Source organism: Anas acuta, chromosome 19, assembly GCF_963932015.1.
Source record: "Anas acuta chromosome 19, bAnaAcu1.1, whole genome shotgun sequence".
Classification (NCBI taxonomy): Eukaryota; Metazoa; Chordata; class Aves; order Anseriformes; family Anatidae; genus Anas; species Anas acuta.
Genome location: NC_088997.1, coordinates 6,172,163 through 6,188,887, shown reverse-complemented (window position 1 = coordinate 6,188,887; position 16,725 = coordinate 6,172,163). Strand labels below are relative to the sequence as shown.

The 16,725-nt window shown below is 51.3% G+C and overlaps 3 protein-coding genes and 1 long non-coding RNA gene across 4 annotated transcripts; 2 read left to right on the top strand and 2 right to left on the bottom strand.

Annotated features, from left to right (window-relative positions):
- Positions 1 to 423: 423 nt before the first annotated feature.
- Positions 424 to 5,223, top strand: SUMF2 (sulfatase modifying factor 2). The gene is made up of 9 exons (XM_068655732.1): positions 424 to 584; positions 937 to 1,093; positions 1,945 to 2,059; positions 2,689 to 2,733; positions 2,962 to 3,112; positions 3,376 to 3,431; positions 3,878 to 3,962; positions 4,492 to 4,654; positions 4,997 to 5,223. Exons 1-9 carry the CDS (start codon positions 527 to 529, stop codon positions 5,100 to 5,102), a joined length of 936 nt encoding a protein of 311 aa, XP_068511833.1. The 5' UTR covers positions 424 to 526; the 3' UTR covers positions 5,103 to 5,223.
- Positions 5,224 to 5,877: 654 nt separating this feature from the next.
- PHKG1 (phosphorylase kinase catalytic subunit gamma 1) lies at positions 5,878 to 11,835 on the bottom strand. Its single transcript, XM_068655731.1, has 10 exons — positions 11,676 to 11,835; positions 10,505 to 10,628; positions 9,903 to 10,078; positions 9,497 to 9,551; positions 8,857 to 8,922; positions 8,477 to 8,640; positions 7,929 to 8,019; positions 7,061 to 7,214; positions 6,855 to 6,980; positions 5,878 to 6,200 (listed from the first exon to the last, which is right to left on the bottom strand). Exons 2-10 carry the CDS (start codon positions 10,585 to 10,587, stop codon positions 5,949 to 5,951), a joined length of 1,167 nt encoding a protein of 388 aa, XP_068511832.1. The 5' UTR covers positions 10,588 to 10,628; positions 11,676 to 11,835; the 3' UTR covers positions 5,878 to 5,948.
- A 43-nt stretch (positions 11,836 to 11,878) lies between these two features.
- Positions 11,879 to 15,877, top strand: LOC137842094 (uncharacterized). The gene is made up of 3 exons (XR_011088909.1): positions 11,879 to 12,173; positions 12,251 to 12,329; positions 15,518 to 15,877. It is a non-coding gene; the product is annotated as an uncharacterized lncRNA (long non-coding RNA).
- CHCHD2 (coiled-coil-helix-coiled-coil-helix domain containing 2) lies at positions 13,232 to 16,012 on the bottom strand. The gene is made up of 4 exons (XM_068655738.1): positions 15,871 to 16,012; positions 15,049 to 15,295; positions 14,086 to 14,245; positions 13,232 to 13,531 (listed from the first exon to the last, which is right to left on the bottom strand). The coding sequence occupies exons 1-4, from the start codon at positions 15,918 to 15,920 to the stop codon at positions 13,521 to 13,523; spliced, it is 468 nt and encodes a 155-aa protein (XP_068511839.1). The 5' UTR covers positions 15,921 to 16,012; the 3' UTR covers positions 13,232 to 13,520.
- Between the last annotated feature and the right edge of the window lie 713 nt (positions 16,013 to 16,725).

Sequence of the window (16,725 nt, the reverse complement as noted above, 5' to 3'; positions counted from 1 at the left end):
ACCGCCTGGAGTGGCTCCTGGGGCAGGTACCATGAGGTTGGAGCTGTGTCCTAGAGTAGGCCTGAGGGTGGTTGACAGCTTGCTGTAGAGCTGATAGAGGGCTTATTTCACCCCCCCCTCATCGCAGCTGAGTGGCTGGCAAATGAACACCCTTTTTAAAAACAAAACTTACATGAAAAGCGTGCTCAAGTGGTGGTTTTATCGGTGGCCCTGCTAGCTGGAGGCTTTGCACGTGTGGAGGTGAAATTGCAACCTCTATGTGTGATCAACATGGTATGAAAGTATCCTCCCCCTTTTTTTTTTTTTTTCCTTTCTGAAAGGAAAAGCATCTGCACAGTGGGTGCAGCAGGCCTGGCATGCAGCGTGCGCAGCAGCATGCAGGCACAGGGAAGTGCGTCCCCTCCCGGAAACACTTCCCTGAGCCTGGAGCACTTCTGGGTCAAAGCCTTTTGGTTCCGCTGCCATCTCACTTTTTCTTTTTGCACTGTACCCGCCGCTGCTGCCGCTTGGCACTGCTCCCGGGGAGATGCGCCTCGCGCTTGTGGTGTGCTACTGCGTGTTGGGCTGCAGCCGAGCCCTGCTCGGTGAGTTAGGGAGCTTGTGCTGCTCTTGTTTATCTGCCTGCCTCGCAGGGATGCTTTGAAATCACTTCACTGCACAGGTTCCCTTTCTTCAAATGCAGCAATGGATTAGTTTAAGGGATTTGCTGATTTGTCCTGACTGAAGCTGTTCCTTTCCCAAGAGAAATGCTGAAAGTGAAACCTTAAAATATAGCTTATTTGAAAATACACATATATACGTGCTAATCATGGTGCAATATAATAAGTGACTGTATCTCCTATATATAAAGCGACTTCTTGGCAATTACAGTATGCTGTCCTGTGCACTCATATTTACAAATTAATGTTCTTGTACTGAATTACTTCACTCTTTTAGCATATGGAAAAGATGAAAACATGGTGCAGCTCCCTGGTGGGACGTTTCAGATGGGATCCAATTCCCCGGAGAACAGAAATGAAGAAGGGCCCGTCAGGGAGGTGACTGTGAAGCCGTTTGCTATTGACAAATATCCCGTCACAAACAGGGATTTCAGGTAAGACAAAGTTCTGGATCCGTTTAGTCTGTGGGGAGCTGCCAGCAGGATGTGGCTCTTGGTGCTGTGTCTTGTGGGGTCTGGAAGGCAATGCTTGCACGCTCCTAGCAGTTCCATTAGCACAAAAAATAGGCCTGTCAGTAAAAAATCACTTACACGTACAGGTGCAGGCTGAAGGATCTTACTGCTATAACTTGCAAATGTAATGTGCTTCTCTATCTTAACTAATAGGGCTGTACTATTTCAGATTTCAATTTCCCTTTGTAAATACTGGATCCACTCCTCCATGGACTTTATAGAAGTTCTCGTTGAAAGCACTGGTAAACATACTGGTGAAATGCCTTTACTTGCCCAGCTGAACCCTTGTTGGTTACGAAGAGCCATATCTTCCAGACACCAGCAGCTGCACAGCAGCATACAGTAAAAATCCATCCTTAAAACAATGAAGAAAAGAATGGGACAGAGACAGGGGGAGGTTTTTCAGCATGTCACATTTATTGCATTTTGGGGGCATTTAACTAATATAGGAGCTGCAGCTTTTAGTGGCAGGGATTTTTAATTGGTGCAATTGCATTTTGTGACAGAGCAGGGTGAAATATGAGTTCACTTACATAGTGTTAAACCTAACCATCAGACCTGTGAAGGGATTCAAATCTGACCATTTAAATCCTTATCTGTAAAACCCATCGGAGCTGTGCCAGTGAGGAACTGGGACTCCCTGCAGATTGGGGTGTCTCTAGCTCCCGTACGTTTGCATTGGTCTGGGCTTGTTGCATGTGCAGCTCGTGGTATTTGCTGGTGTGAGTCTTGACCTTTTACCCAGATGCCTGAGCATGTTGTGTTTATGCCAGGGAGTTTGTTAGAGAAAAGAAATTCAAAACAGAAGCAGAAGCATTTGGCTGGAGCTTTGTCTTTGAGGATTTCGTATCGGAAGAGATGAAAAAAAAAGTCACCCAAAAACTGGAGGTAAATCTGAATCCCACCTGGAATTTGAGAGGTTTCAATAGGTGGGTGATGCCCCTGGGGATGACTCAGTAATGATGATGATGATGGAGGTTCTGCTCATGTTCCTGTCTGACCTCCTTGTTGTAAGCACAAAACCTGTGAGGGCAGAACCTTGCTGATTGCAGTATGTATTGCTTTTCTGCTGAGTAACAGCTACAGCTCAGCCTGGCCTTCCTCAAGGCTTGTTTTGCTTTTGAAACTGAATAGCAGGATTGAGCCTGGGATGATTTAAGGGCTCTTCTGTTTACATCCTCTCCAAATGCTGCCAAACTTGGCTCTCTAGATCTTCCAGCGAGCTGGGAGAAAGCAAAGTATGTTTCAAATGACTTTATTAATCAAATCTTACAACAGAAAGAACGAATACCACGGACTTCTTGATCTGTTTTTACTTTTAAAAGCAGATTTTCTACTCTGTTGAAAAGCAATATTAAAATGCCTGTGATAACCTGGATCAAACCACAGCATTTAACCATTTCCAGACTAACACATGCTCTGCTTTACACCTAGTGCTGTAGAACAAGTTAATTGTGCATGGTGCTGGGGAGGGGGTCACCAGTATAGCTTTAATCTGGTGTCATTTCTTTACCCAGTCTGCCCCTTGGTGGCTGCCGATCGAGAAGGCTTTTTGGCGACAGGTGAGCAAAACTCAGTCATGGTGAGTCCACTCCCTGCAGGGAGAGCCAAGCTCTGCTGGGAGCATGCACATGCTGAGCCTTACTGACTGAACAGGGGGAAAAAAACACCTCTGGTTAATTTGTGCAGGGTCCCAGCCCTGGTCTGGTCTGTCTTCTATTTCTTTTTTTGTTGTTGTCATTGAAAAACATTTAAATCAGTTAAGATCTGTTCAATCTAATGCTTCCCAGCCTGCAGGTCCTGGCTCCAGCATCAAGGACAGGCTGGACCACCCGGTGCTGCACGTGAGCTGGAATGATGCGCGGGCGTTCTGCGAGTGGAAGGGGAAGAGGCTCCCTGCTGAGGAGGAGTGGGAGTTTGCTGCACGGGGAGGACTGGAGCGTACGTAGGATAGGCTGGGACCTTTTCCCAAACCTACATCAAGTCATCAAGCAATTTTTGTTCTATTAGATCTATGAAGGCTTAAGCATCTCAATACGGAGATGTTTTCAGAGGTTAATCTAGGGGGCTGAATGACTTTTTTCAGCCTGGGAGTGGAATAAGCAGTGGCTTAAGGAGAAGGACAGTCACAAAATCCTGGTTAAAAATAGTCAATCCAGTGCTGGGCTGACTCGTGGCGTAACTGGTCTCTTCTTCCTTGACAGAAAGGCTGTATCCCTGGGGAAACAAGTTTCAGCCAAACCGTACAAACCTCTGGCAGGTAAGAATCCTACAAATCACCCCATCTCAGCTGAGCTCTTGTGATGGCATTTAACTTGAATGCAGCTATGTGTGGCTGTCAGAGCGTGCTCCTGGGAAGCAATACAGACCTACCTGCAAGGTCCTGAAGATCAGCTCTGAGGGGTGCTCTGAAATACTGTTAGAGAGAACAGACTGAGCCTAGCTTCCCTGGGAAGCTGGGACTTCAATTCTCCCCAAAACTCATACATCAAGTTTTTTGAAAAGCACGTTGTTTTTTTTTCCCCTCAGGAGAACTTTAGATGAGTGATTTGCTCTCTTGGACGCAAATGCCATATAGAGTTAATTTGCAATGGAGAGTTATTTCCATTATTTGAGTTTAACAAGTTTTGTTTGTTCGTTTTTAAGAAAAAAAGCTTTTTCTTCTCTGCAGTGGCTCTTTGCTCAGCATGATCTTTCTTCACACAGGGTGATTTCCCAAGGGTTGACACAGCAGAAGATGGTTATCACGGGGTGTCACCAGTGGCAGCGTTCTCACCTCAGAATAACTATGGTACGGTGTTCATCCTGCTTATGCTTTTGGGTTGACATCTGCTTCCTAACATCCATTTAAGCTAAGTATAAAATCCCATAGTTGTAGAAGTTTCAAATATGAAATGGAATCACATCAGAATCTTGGTGGAATGAGTACAGCAAAAGCATTGACGGTTGTTATCGCAGCTGGCTGATGTACACCTGCTGCACTTCACTGCACCAAACCATCCCTTGATCTTAACCAACAGTTATTTTGCACTGCCATGTGATTTATCTGAAAATCCCAGGCATGCTGGGGGACAGCAGTAGATGCCATTCCCTCCTGCAGATAGAAAATGATGAGACATTTAAGATGAGAGGTTTGTTGGAGGCCCACCTGCAGTTAGTTAGCAATACAGTAACGAGCTTCTGGTTCCTAGTCTCACTGCTAAACCACACTTTTCCAGTGATGATTTAAATGTTGCATCCCTTTCCCATACACCAAAGTGTTTTTGCAGCCCCTGCAGATGTGCTCCTGTAATCCTCGTGCAAAACCTCTTGTGTCTCAGGGCTCTACGATCTGCTGGGGAACACCTGGGAGTGGACTGCGTCAGAGTACCTGGCACCAGGGCGCTCGAGGCAGCGTGCTCAGAAGATGCATGTCCTGAGAGGGGCCTCTTGGATTGATACTGCAGATGGGTCTGCAAATCATAAAGCTCGTGTTACCACCAGGTAGGTCTGTGCAGTGTCCGAGCAATGATTTCTTCCTTGGCGGTGCAAGAAGGGGTGTTATTTTAGATGTTTGTCTGTTCCTACTCAGTTTTTCTGAGAAACATTTAGGAAAACACACTGTAGATACTGATAAAATTTTACTGCTGTAAACACGTTCATATTGCTTCTCAAGTTTTTTTTTTTTTAATTTCCATCAAGAATTTATAGTTAAATGCTTTTCTAGAAATTATTCAGGTAAGTGGAAGATATCTGTAGCCTGTTGCACAAGGTCGTCATATTCAATGATTTAAGCACTAACTATGAAGGATCCCTAACTCTGGGTATCTTTTTTTTCCTTCTAAGAATGGGGAACACACCAGATTCAGCATCCGATAACCTCAGCTTCCGCTGCGCTGCTGACATCCCGGATCACACCGCTAAGAAGAGCAGGACCAAACCTGAGCTCTGAAGAGGTCATGTGGAAAGACTGTAGACATTTTCTCCTGTGGAGATAAACAGTAATCCCCAGAAATCCCTTTCATTTAACCCAGGCAGTTTTAAAAATTAAAAATAAGTACTTTCAGCAGTCATTTCTGTGCAGGGGTGTCTGGGCACTGAGTGGTGATTGGGAATGGCAGGCAGGGTGTTCTGTCTCCAGTGTCCTCTGGGTGTTGTGGCCATCACAGCTCTCCTTTTAGCGGGTGTTTCAGACAAGCAGAGGGGTTTATGTATGTGACCCCAGTGCTCAGGGCTGCCTCAGACCTGCTCTCATTCCAGCCCAGCACTGCTGTCTGCCTGCCCAGTGCTCGATCCCTTCTGTGCCAGGTCCCTGTCAGCCACTGCAGAGGAAGCAGTGGGGACACGTCCCTGGCAGGGTGGCGTACATCAGTGCCCATCTCCCCAGGAAATCCCAGCTCCGTACAGCCCTGAGCCTTTCCAGGCAAAGTGAGGCACCTTTACTGTCCCTTTGTGACAGAGCCACATGTGTCCGTTCCCAAGTGCGTGGATGACACAAGTCAGTAACCTGGCTTGGATGTTATAACCAGCACACAAGGTCTACAAATGTGCTGTGGGCTGCCTCTGTCCCCCAGCCCCATTTGGCTTCTCCAAAGTGGTCCCTTACAGTGATTTTGGAAGAAACTCAGACTGGAATATACCCCCACGGCAAACCACAGCCTTGACAGCTGTTTGCACATAACTCAAGGCCAGCAGTATTTTTAAGAAAAAGTACAAGAAATCACTGGTGGGTTTTGAAACATTTTATTTGCCTTAACTCTGAGCAAACCCACCAGCTTATGCAGCAGAGGCGCTGTGATCAAAACAGCTCTTCCTCCGCTGCCAGGGTGAGCAAAACAGCCTTGCAGGTGTTCTCGAAGAGAGCGGCTCTGTTCTGCGCCTCCCCCTTCTTCACCCAGTGCCGGTAGGTCCTGAAGGCGCAGGCATCGATCAGCTTGCGGACGGGCTTCAGGGCGTACGGGTCCCGCACCACCAGCTCCCGTGTCACTGCCTTGACCATGCGGTACTGGTAGTAAATGCGGACGGATGCCAGGACGGTCAGGCAGATCACCTGCAGCACAAGGAGAACAGGCAAATTGCTGATCAGGTCCAAGACAAGGACTGGATTGGGGCTACCGTGTCCCAAATTGGTGCTGCTATTGCACAGGGGAGTCAGTGCAGGAGCTGGGCTCCCTCCTGTTATTTAGCTCTGTGTGAGTGGTATGAGTTTTCTCCAACTGTGATTTTAACATCAAAATTATGTCAGCGCTGAACATTTCATCTAATGCCATTTTGGACACCCTTTGCACTGCCCTAATATTTACCCTAACATGATAACATAGTCCTAATGATTAGCTATAGGAGAGGGAAAAGGATTGCTCTGTTTTATCCCTCTTTGCATCATTTGATGCATCTGTGTGGTCAGCCTCACTGATTTCCCCTTGAAAGTATTTTTTTTTTTTTGAGGCAGGTTTTTCTGCCTTCTCTTTTTATTTACCCCTCCCTCTGTGAAAAAGCCCTTAGAAGTACCAGAAAGTGAAACGGTGCTCAGAGAAGCATCTCCAACCTGGCTGCTGTGTCCTGCCAAAGCCTCGGTCCACCAGCCTTGTTGAATTCCCAGTTTTTCCCATTTTAGCTAGGAAATCCAGCCCACCGCTCACCTCCCCGGCTCTGGCTGTGGGTTGTTTGATGCCCCCGTTCCCAGGTGCACTGGCAGCACCCTCACCTTGAATTTCCTGAAGGGGCTGAAGTGCCGAACCTCTTCCACGTCGTACTGCTGGAAGAAGGGGTGTGCCAGCGCCTCGCTGGCCGTGTACCGCTGCCGGGGGTCCACCACCAGGAACCGGGAGATCTGCGGGAGGGCACCCGATCGACCCAGGGTGTCCCAGACACCTGCTCCCACCCCAGGTTTTCCTTTCCCTGAGCACCCACCAGGTCCTTGACGGTGTCAGAGCGGTCGTCCCACTCCGGGGAGCCGAACTGGTAGTCCCCGTTCATGATCATCCGCAGCATCAGCATCTGTTTGCGGTGCCAGAAAGGAGGCGAGCCGGCCAGCAGGGTGTACATGATCACCCCGGTGCTCCACCTGCGGGGACCCAGGGGGACACACCAGCCTCAGCAGCCTGGAAAACCAGGAGGAAACTGCTCTGCTTGGTTCTGACGAGGGGTCTGAGCTTGCTGCTGGGGCTCGTTAGCCCTAATGGGTCACAGGGAGCAGCAGGGTTTTGAGTCATGCAGATGGTGGTGGCGTGGGGCTGCTCTCCTGATGCTGCAGGAGGAAGCTGAGTTGGAGGCATGCACCTTACTTGGTGTTTGTTTTGTTTTTGTTTTAGGGAAGGGACCTGAAGGTGCCAGCAAGGCTGGAGGTGCCCGGGCAGTTTTGGCTCAGGCTGTGGCACACAAAATGTCCTGCCACGGGGTGTGACAGAGGTAGCTAATCTGAAAGGAGGCTGAAATGCCCCTGTGTGTCTCAGGAGGTTGGTTGCAGCTCTGACCACTGCAGACCTGAGCCCAAAGGCACCAGAGTGGGTGGCAAAGCCCCTGCTGGGCTCCAGCAGCTCTGGGCTCTCCCCTGGGGACATGGGCACAGCTAGAGGCTGCTGCTCCCACAGCTCCTTGCTCGCCAGCCCAGCCCCTTGCAACCCCGTGTTTTTTTAGGTGCATCGTTCAGCTCCTCACAAACCCTACAGCTGGTCCCCAGCCACTGACCAGCAAGGAGCAGCTCCTGCTGTGCCCTAAACTACGATCACTTTAGAAGCACCCCAGGGGCTGAGGGCAGGAGGGCAGGCATCTCACTCACATGTCCACTTCCTTCCCATAGCCCTGGTGCTCATCATCCATGGAGCACTGCAGGATTTCGGGGGCTAGGTAGCCGGGTGTGCCACAGATTTCTGCAAAACAGGGGAGAGCATCCCCTTAGTGACCCACAGACAACGAGGGGTGTCTGGATCCTGGTGGGATCGTTGCAGTGATGGTGATGGCAGCAACTGCATCTCGTGTGCACCTTGCTGGTGACTTTTCTTGGTGAATTATAATGAATTATGAAATGCAAGTGAGGAGAGCAGTGGGTGTGCTGGTGGGTGATGCCCGTTGTTGGATATTAAGTTCTCTGCAGGGTAGGAGAAGGGAAAAACCTTAATGAATGGGGTGATGTGGGTGAACTGGACAACAGGAGGAAAAAAAGTGGAAAAATTGGATGGTTTTCCTAAGGGGCAACAACATCATAATTGAAAAGAGCAAAGGCTGGAGTCACTGGGGCTGGAGGGGCTCCACCAGCTCACCGTAGGCACTGTGTTAATGGGGTGACTGGGCCAGCCCAGCATCGCACCCACCTCACCATGTGCCTACCTTTGAGCTTCTCATTCTCACGCAGCTGGCAGGAGAAGCCAAAGTCCGTCAGCTTAATGTTCATGTCATCGTCCAGGAGGATGTTCTCCGGCTTCAGATCGCGGTGGACGATGTCGATGGAGTGGAGGTACTGGATCACTTCCAGCAGCGCGCGCATGATCTTCCTGGGGATGGGTGACAGCACCTCTGCTAGCCCCAATACCCCTCAGCACCCGGGGATGGGGCTAGGGACCAAACAGCTCAGCCACGTGCAAAAACCTCAACACCCAGGTGTGGGGACTCAGCCTGGGGGGGGGTATTTTGCTCATGGGTGCTGCGCTCACTGCAAGGTTCTCTTTTGAACCTGTGCTCTGCTTTTGCAGCGTGGTTTTCAGCCTTACCTGGTTTCCTTCTCGCTTAAGGTGACTTTCTCAGTGAGGTAGTCAAAGAGCTCCCCTCTCTTCATCCTGTGTGTGGGAGGGAAAAACAGACCCAAACCCCTGGGGAGGACTGCCTGGGGCTTGTTGCCCTGTAAGAGCCCCAGGGCACCCACTGCACAAAATGACAAGCTGACACATTAATATCTAGTCCTTTTTAACCCTTTTTATTGTCATAAAATGACAAGCAGGAGGAGGAAAAGCTGTGCCCAAAGCAGGCAGGCTTTGGGCAGGACAAGGCAGGGCTCTCCTGGTGCCAGCTCACTCTGACATCCATCGCGCCGCCCCGCTGTCATGAGTCGTGGCGTCACACGAGCCCTGGTCCTGCTGGGCATATAAATAACCTCCAGGGACGCCTGAGGGCTCCCACCAAAGGTTACAGAGAAACCTGAGCTGCTGACAGAGGGGAAACGGGGGCAAGGCTGAAGTGAGACGGCTCTTTTCTACCTGATATGAGCCCTGGTCGCGCCCTCACTTTGCCCTGTCTGGGTTATAAGGTGCTGGGGAGAATTTAGGTTGGTGGCTGTTTGCAGGGTGAAAATGAGGAGAAATGGGGGCAGCTGGGGCTCAGGGAGCTGGCGGTGCTGGGCGAGCGGGTACTTACAGGTCAAACACCAAGAAGAAGAAGGTGCTGGATTCGTAGCTGTCCTTCAGCTGGACTGCAATGAAAGACGGGGGCTGTGAGCACAGTGCGGTATGTTCCTTGCCACATACCCCATGTATAGCATCTTCTTTTCCAATTATGGGCTAAAAATTGCTGATCTAATTGGTAATTTAAATTAATGAGGTGAGCTTTGTTAATGTTTTGAGTGGGAGAGCAGGAGGGAGATAGCTGGGGTGGCCTGGGCACTGCTGGCACGTGTGTGCAAAGGTTGAGCAAAGGCTGCTCAGAGCAGGTGTCCTGTGTCCTGCTAGGACCATGGGGCTTGTGGAGGTTTGATTTCTGGGGACACCCTGAAGAATAAATGGGGCAGAAGAACCTCCTCCCCAACTCCCAGACCCCAACTCACTGACGTTGGGGTGGCCCGAGACTTTCCGGAGGATGTCAATCTCCTTGGCCGTTGCTTCCCGCAGCTCCTGAACCTCCTTGGGGGTTATGTTGCCCGCTGTGATGTCGATGATCTTCACGGCATACTCCTGCCTCGTGGCTTTGTGAATGCACCGACGGACAACGCTGCTCACCCCCCTGCCACGAACAACATGGGAAAGATGGAGTGATTTCTGTTCCCTGTTAGCATGCTGAGATGTTGCGGGGTCAGGCTCAAATTGCTTTCTAATTACTAATTGTCAGGGGGATGGTGTGAGCATGGCCTGGGCTCCTACCACCCTGGGGATGTGATGCTGCTCCCAGGAAGGGTCCTGAGCTGGGGCAGTGTCTGCTTCCTCCCACCCAGCCCAACTCTGTGGATGCACCACAGTGTTTCCTTCCCAAACACATCTCACTCTGTTATACTGTCTTGATGGGACAGATTTTGAGCTGATGCAAAACGTTTCTTTGCTATTTTTAACCCTGTGATGCTACGGGTCCTGTTCGGATCAGGTTCCTGTGGGACGCTGCTGCTATTGGGTACTGGAATGGGCAAAACAGCAGTTTGCTAAAACCAAGCTTTACCTGCCCAAAACCTCCTTCGGCTCATATTTTTCATAAAACTCCTTGGATGAGCTCCAGTCGGGGAGGTCTTCCTCCTTCGTCATGGCTGGCTCCCGCCTGGTGCTTGCTCACGGGCAGGAAGGGGCTGCAAGGAGAAAAGAGCTCAGCCATGTGCTGCTAGGGCACTGCAGCAGCATGCAACTGCGAGGTCCAAAGGTCCCCAGCAGCATTCACCCAAAAAAAAAAAAGGCACAATATCACAACCCAAAGACTCCACAAAGCCTTGAAGTCTACCTCTTCTCCTCCACCCACTTCTCATAATTTCAAATACTTTCTTTTTTCCTACCCCACCCTGATTACTTCTGACATGATGCTGTCCAAAAGGCTTTGGCTGAGCAAAAGTAGGAAAAAAAAGATGTTAAAAGGGAAAGGACTGAGGAGGGGAGGTGGGCAATAAGGGACAGTGGGGCAGGGTGAGACTGCTGTGGGGTCAGCTGGGGCTGAGCTGCAGGGCAGGTAGGTACAGCGCACGTGTACACCCAAAATCTCCTGAAAGGCTGCTGCCTTCTTTTACAGAATACACAACCGCTTGTCCCGAGCCCTAATTTTCACTGGTTTCTCTTTCTGGGCACCGGGAGCAGGACGTCCTCAGCTCGTTCCTGCTTTTTGTGAATGCCAGCAGGGAAAGCACGGGCTGAGGGGTTACCACCGGGCCCAAGGCTTCCAGCCCCAGCACTGTGGGTTCTCCTCTGCCCTTTGCTCTGACACAAACCCTACAAGCCGGGCTGGTTCCCATTTCTAGGCAGTCTGAATCCCATTACCGAACAGTGTCCGTCCTGACCCCGTTACGGAGGGTTGACGCTGTCCGGTCCCTGAGCCTGCTGTCAGCGCTGGTGTGGAATCTAACAGAGCTTTAATGAAAATTAATGGAATACATAAACCTATAAACGCCCTACATGGAATTTATAAAGCTCAGCAACGCCGCCACGGCTGATAAACGCCAGCAGGGCCCTGGGTGAAGGAAGGGGGGGTCCCTGCGGCACCAGCGCGGCGGAGGAGCGGGGGGGGGCCCGGCCGGCGCTGCCTCCTCCCGGGGGGGTCCCGAAGCACCGGTAGCGGGATTGGGGCCGGGCGAGCGCCCCAATCCCATAAACACACCCCATAAACAGCCCCCCCCCCCTTCCCCCGTTACCTCCTCGCCGGCCGCCTCAGCCGAGCGCCATCGGGGCGGAAATGGAGCGGGGCCGGCGGGAGGCGGCGGGGGGCCGGGCCGGGCCGAGCCGGGCCAAAAATAACGCCCTGAGAGGCTCGGCACGGGGGGGGGAGGCCGTGATCCGAGCTGGGGGGGAACCGGGGGAAGGCTCCGAGCTGAGGGGAGCCCGGGGAGGCCCCGCGCTGAGGCGGCGGGGAGCAGGGGAAGGGCGCTGAGGGGAGCCCGGCTGGGGTCGGGCTGTGGCTGAGGGGGGCACCGGGGGGGTCTCCGAGGGATGATTGCCCTCAAAAAGGCTCGAATAGGATCCAGAGAGGGCTCTGCTTTTCCCAAAGCCCCGAGCGCATCTCCCTGCCTACCCGGCGCTACCTCACTCTGAGGCCCGAAGTATTTTCGCCTTCTTTTTTATCAGTATGGTGAGAAACGCGACCGAAATGTGAGATTTGGTATCAGAAGCGCAGCTTGTGTCCCCGGGAAAAGGTATTTCTGTCCTTGTCCCCCACCTTTGAGGCGGCCCCTCCCCGTTCTGAAGGCTAATTTTATCTTTTCACTTCCAGGAACCGCAGATCAGAGACGGGAGGCTCTTGGGAACGGGCAGAATACACAACAGCCCAGAAGCAGCTCAGCAAAAAACAGGTAATGCTATGGCTTTTTTAAAAAAATCGCACCTTTCACAGCCTTATTCCACCCCACACACTCCCCTTGTGAGAATGCACCATCCTGGTTCCCGTAGTCCTTGAGACACATGTGCAGGGTTCACAACACAGCTCAGCGGCACGTGATGACAAGCTGAAGTGCAGGAGGGTATTTACACTGCATGCTCTGGGTGTTTTAGCAGGACATGAACTGGCTACTCCCTCGGAGAGAGAAAGGCTTTGCCCCCTCAGGCACATCAGTAATTTTTAAAGAGATTTTTCTTCCGCATGGCACCACCAGCTTTGTTACTTTTCTAAACCAGCTGCAAGATGTCACATCACCCTTGCTCAACTTGGCCCCATTCTTGCATTTCAAGACGGGGAAGAAAAACCCACAGCCTCTGCTTACATTATTGGGGACTACAAGTCTAATAACGTAAGACAGTAACGTGTCATTTTAGAAGAGTAGAACTGCTTGGCGTTATATAGGCTTGCTCATGTAACGGACTACCACAGATTTTCTCTGAGTAAAGGTGTTTCTCAGCCTCCTGAATGCAAACATAGAACTTGTATTTACAGATATGATAGGATGCTAAGTTTTAAGCGAGCTGAGACCTGCTGTATGCAGAATATCATGGCCAGCCATTGCCTTCCTTGTCACTACATATTGTAATGAGCAGAAGCTGCCCGTGGGGCTCAAATGCTCAAGTATGAGGTGTCTGGCAAGCACAGCTAACCACGGAACTAAAGGGTGTTCCTGGGCTCCTGGAGCTCCAGCCCTTCAGGCACCTTTCCCGTCAGTGCACCTGGTGAGCAGGCTGATTCTGCTAACTTCAGTTCTTGCCTGCTTACTCTTAAAACGCAACTCCTACCCCCATTACAAAATCCACTAGAGCACAGGACTTCTAGAGAGACATTTTATTGGTTCACTTACATTCAACCCAACAATCAACAAACAGTTGACCCCAGTAAGTTCATTCCACTTTATTCTTAATTTTTCCATGTTGTGCTAAATTAATTTGCAGTTTAAGTTGTATCACACATAGAGGCTATGGCAGAAATCAAGCCACAAGGACAACAGTGTGAATATACGAACTAACAAAATATCAGACAGCTTTAGACTATTACTGAAGCTTTTTCATTCATAGGTCAGTTCTTGTAAGATGGTCTTCAGCAACCTTGTTCTGGAGGCTTAAGCTAAACCTGTAAGATAAGAAGTTGCACAGTTAATCACATCAAGTTTTAGATCCCTAAGCTGCAGGTCCTTTACTATGAAGTAAGCATATACGTGTCCCAGCAAACACTGAGGGGTGATAAGGAATGTGTTGAAGGGAAGGCTTCAGCAGTCCACCCAGCCACATATGCTTGGCAGTCTTCTGTCCACCCACATCAGAATGGTTTGTTAGTTGCGCCCGAGACACCTGCTACAGGCCAGCAGCACTCCTAAGTAGCAAACTGGCAATGCTACACTGCTTCTCGAAGCACGCTGCCACCCCTCTCCCAAATTATTTGCTTCCATTAATTTAGCATGAAAGTATCAGGAATTCGTGCAATCTCCACCCCACCACCTCCAGCTGTATGTACTGGATTGAAACAGGAAAGACACCAGAACCATGACTCCCTTTAACCAACTTGAGCTTGCTGCTTTGTACCAATCCCTATTCTTTATAGAATAGAAAAAAATACAGAAAAAAAAGACATTGTACCCACACAATGACTGCAGCAATTAGCTCCTTTAGTCTGCTACCACTGCTTACCATTAGCAAACCTGCATTGCTTCAGTACTTCACTGAAGCCCTCGCACAGCTTGAGGTCGGTCTGGTTCTGCGCACACTCCAGGAATTGTTTCATTTCATACTGGCAAGGAGCAAACTGCTGCTGCTGCTGCTGGTAGGCAGGTTGAGCTGCTTGGGGTTCCTGAAATGGCAGACACCTCCGTGAGCACCTTTTCAACAACTCCAGCCCGTGAAACCACACCCCCTCAGTACTGATCACTGTGTACTTCTTCCCTGCATTTCTGTCAAAATATATTACTTTTTAAATGGAAAACAAATACTGGGTTGAAGTACAAAGTTTCCAGTGGTGACAGCAGACATTCTGAACAGTTTTGTAAATTATAAACACCTAAGTAACTTTGTACAGCATCTAGGCAAGGCAACAGCATTTATTATGTTTGAGCAGCACAAAATGTGACTTCAGGACACCGATCTTGCAATAGATCTTATCATCAGCAGACTGGGCACATGGAAGTCCCCTGAGTCACAAGGGTACTACAGCAGGGAACAACACCCGTATACCAGAATATACGTAGGAAACAACCCCCAATGCCAAAGGCACACATCACTCGTGTCCCTTTGAACTATTTTTAAGATAAACAAACATGATGACTGTGGAGGTAAACTTGGAAACTGAGTCACTAAAGTTACCTTTGTTTCCCCAGCCAGAATCACAGAATTTCTAGGTTGGAAGAGACCTCAAGATCATCGAGTCCAACCTCTAACCTAACACGAACAGTCCCCACTAAACCATATCCCTAAGCTCTACATCTAAACGTCTTTTGAAGACTTCCAGGGATGGTGACTCCACCACCTCCCTGGGCAGCCTGTTCCAATGAACTTGTGCATCTTTCATTGTATAACAATCACTTCAGCCTATACCTAGCCAGCCTCTCAAATTAACCACACCTCAACGAGCTAGCATCCAGTTGTACTTCCCCTTACCTGATAAGTGATATCAGGCCTTGCAGCTTCCGAGCTGCTTCCCCCGCCAAACCCTCCTGTGAGCGCATGGCCGATGGTGTGGCCCACGGCAGAGCCCACGGCCACCCCCGCTGCGGTCGTGGCCATCTGTGCCATCAGGCCAGGCTGCTTCGGCGCAGGGGCACCCACGGCAGAGGCCGGCGCTGCTGCCGGCACTGGGGCCCGGGCGGCTGGTGCTGGTGGTGCTGCTCTCATTTGTGGCGCCCGGCTGCAAGGACACAAAGAGAAAAAAAAACACAAATCACTGCCTAAACCCCAAACAAGCCAAGGCCCTTTGCCTGTTGGCAATTCCTCCTTGTGTAACCCCGCACGTGGATGGCACGGACTCGGTGTTCCAGGGAACCATTTGTGCACAGCAGGGTAAGGCTGGCGGCCTTATTTTTATTTAGTTTTCAATTATTTTTTGTTTGTTTGTTTGTTTGTTCTCCAGTTTTCACACCCCACATCCTAAGGGGCCGAGGCTGGCGGCCTTATTTCTAGGTTTTAAGACCAGGAGCACCCAAGGGACCGTGAGAGTTCACAGGAAGCGAGACAGGGCCAGGAACGGGCGGCTTAAAGCAGGCCTCAGAGCCTGGGGGAGCCCCCTAATGAGGGGCGACCCCCGATGGGGGGAACCCTCCGGCCCCACACAGCCCCAGTCCCGCCCCCCCACACCGCACAAACCCCCGTTTTCCCCTCAAACCCCCCTCCCCGGCCCCATAAAGCCCCGTTAGTCCCCGGACGGGGCCTGGAAGAGCGAGAAGGGCTGGGGAAGGGGAGGCCGCGCAACCCGGCCGCCCTCACCTGGCGGGGGGCGCCACGCGGGACGTGCGGCTGCGGCCTCCTCGCGGCATGGCGGCGGGGAGCGGACTGCGGGGCTGCCCCTCAAGGTCACCCGACACCCGCCGGGCGTGATGACGTCAGCGCCGCGACGTCGCAGGGGGCGGGGCCTCCGAAAAGCCACGCCCCCTGTCCCCCCTCAGTCCCCCTCAGCCCCCTCAAGCCCCCCTCAGGCTCCCCTCAGCCCTCCTCAGCTCCCTTAAGCCCCCTCAGTCCCCCTCAGTCTCCCTCAGCCCCCTTAAGGCCCATTAAGCCCTATTAAGCCTCCTCAGTCCCCCTCAGCCCCCTCAGCCCCCTCAGTTCCCCTCAGCCCCCTTAAGCCCCCTCAAGCCCCCTCAGCCCCCCTCAGCCCCCCTCAGCCTCCTCCCTCCTTCTTGCCTCCAAGGGGTCGCCACCACCCCGAAACCTCCCTGCTGGAGGCTCTTTGGGGTTCCTGTGGAGGGGAGGAGGCTGAGGGATGAGGGGTGCACAGGGGTTTGGTGCTGAGGCGCCCCCTGACCACCTTCCCAGGGGTGTTTTGTCCTCGTGGTGCTGTAATAAAGAATAAAGGGGTAAAGGGATTGAGGTGAAGCGTGGGATGTGTCACAATGGTACCACAGGCACTGGGTGTCCCGCCACGGAATGTGGCTCAGCCATGGGGCATCTGGTGGCTGCTTCTAAAAGTAAAAAATAAAAATAAAAAAATTGGGAGTGTGGAGCCCGGTGGTGAAATTGGCCTGAAAAGGCTGCTGTAGTACAGCCTGGGATGGGGGGCACAGCAAAAAGAGCAACTGGGACAGAGTAAATGCTGGCAGGCCTTCCACCGCTTAGCCATAAGAC